This window comes from Arachis ipaensis, chromosome B03 (assembly GCF_000816755.2).
Source record: "Arachis ipaensis cultivar K30076 chromosome B03, Araip1.1, whole genome shotgun sequence".
NCBI classification, from domain to species: domain Eukaryota; kingdom Viridiplantae; phylum Streptophyta; class Magnoliopsida; order Fabales; family Fabaceae; genus Arachis; species Arachis ipaensis.
In genome coordinates, this window is record NC_029787.2 from 121,749,134 (window position 1) to 121,750,074 (window position 941).

The following is a 941-nucleotide window of genomic DNA, read 5'->3' on the forward strand; positions in this document are numbered from 1 at the left end:
CTTGCCGGTGTATTCTGCTGCCACTTCTTTTCCTGCTTGATGGCTGGCTTGAATTATCATCTCCTGCTGCAAATGTCTTGAGCAATTCCGACAGCATCTTAGGGTAACCTTCTTTCAAATGTTCAAAAGCTTCCGACAGCATTACCACTGCACACAACATAAAACAATACACGACTGAGTCTTAAAGTGGAATATATGAGGGCTTCCACAAAATGCACAAATTGAAAAATAAGTGGCTGTCCATATTCTTAGATCACACATTGAATTTTTCTCTGTTCAATGTGTAGCATCCAAATAGAGAATTGAATGACTGTTACTTCAAATGTTTAATCTTCCAACTATAAGAAATGCATGAAAAGGGGAAAGAATGACATTTGAACGATTCTTTCCGCTAAAGTACCTTAGAAACTCTATGACAGTCTCGCCATTCATTATGGTATTTGACCATAAAGCATACCAAATATCTACCAAAACAACTTTAAAACACAAAATGTGTAGGATGTGCTAGAAAGCATCATGAGGGCAATAGAGTTTATGCTGAAAAAATATTGAAGTTTAAAAACCATAGAACTTCTAAAATAGTACGCACCTCCTATGTTTACTGGATTTGCAATAAATTTTAAACAGATCGCCTTAAGCTGCGGACAATGATGTTTCTCAGCCAGGGCAAGTGTTGTGGCAACAGTGTCAGTGTTGATTTTTTCACTCAATTTTGATTCACACAGTAGTTTTAGACGATCAAGATTATAGAGATCAGCAGCAGCTAACAGATTCTGCACCATGACAGTACACGAGCACATATTTATTGAGCCCATAATATCGGACATCTCAGGAAGTTTGTCTGTGTAAATGAAGAGAAGCATTGCCTGAAAAACTAGATAAAATGAATATTCACTTGGCCAGAACATAACACAAAATAATGAAAGAAAAATGAGTATTCA

The 941-nt window shown here is 36.6% G+C and overlaps 1 protein-coding gene across 1 annotated transcript in view; it reads right to left on the reverse strand.

Annotated features, from left to right (window-relative positions):
- LOC107633773 (BTB/POZ and MATH domain-containing protein 3) overlaps positions 1-941 on the reverse strand; it is a 3,593-nt gene that overhangs the window by 542 nt on the left and 2,110 nt on the right. The window contains exons 3-4 of the mRNA XM_021117423.1: positions 590-773; positions 6-147 (exon numbers count right to left, since the gene is read on the reverse strand). Of these exons, the coding sequence (XP_020973082.1) occupies positions 6-147; positions 590-773 (326 nt within the window). The remainder of the gene's footprint in view (positions 1-5; positions 148-589; positions 774-941) is intronic.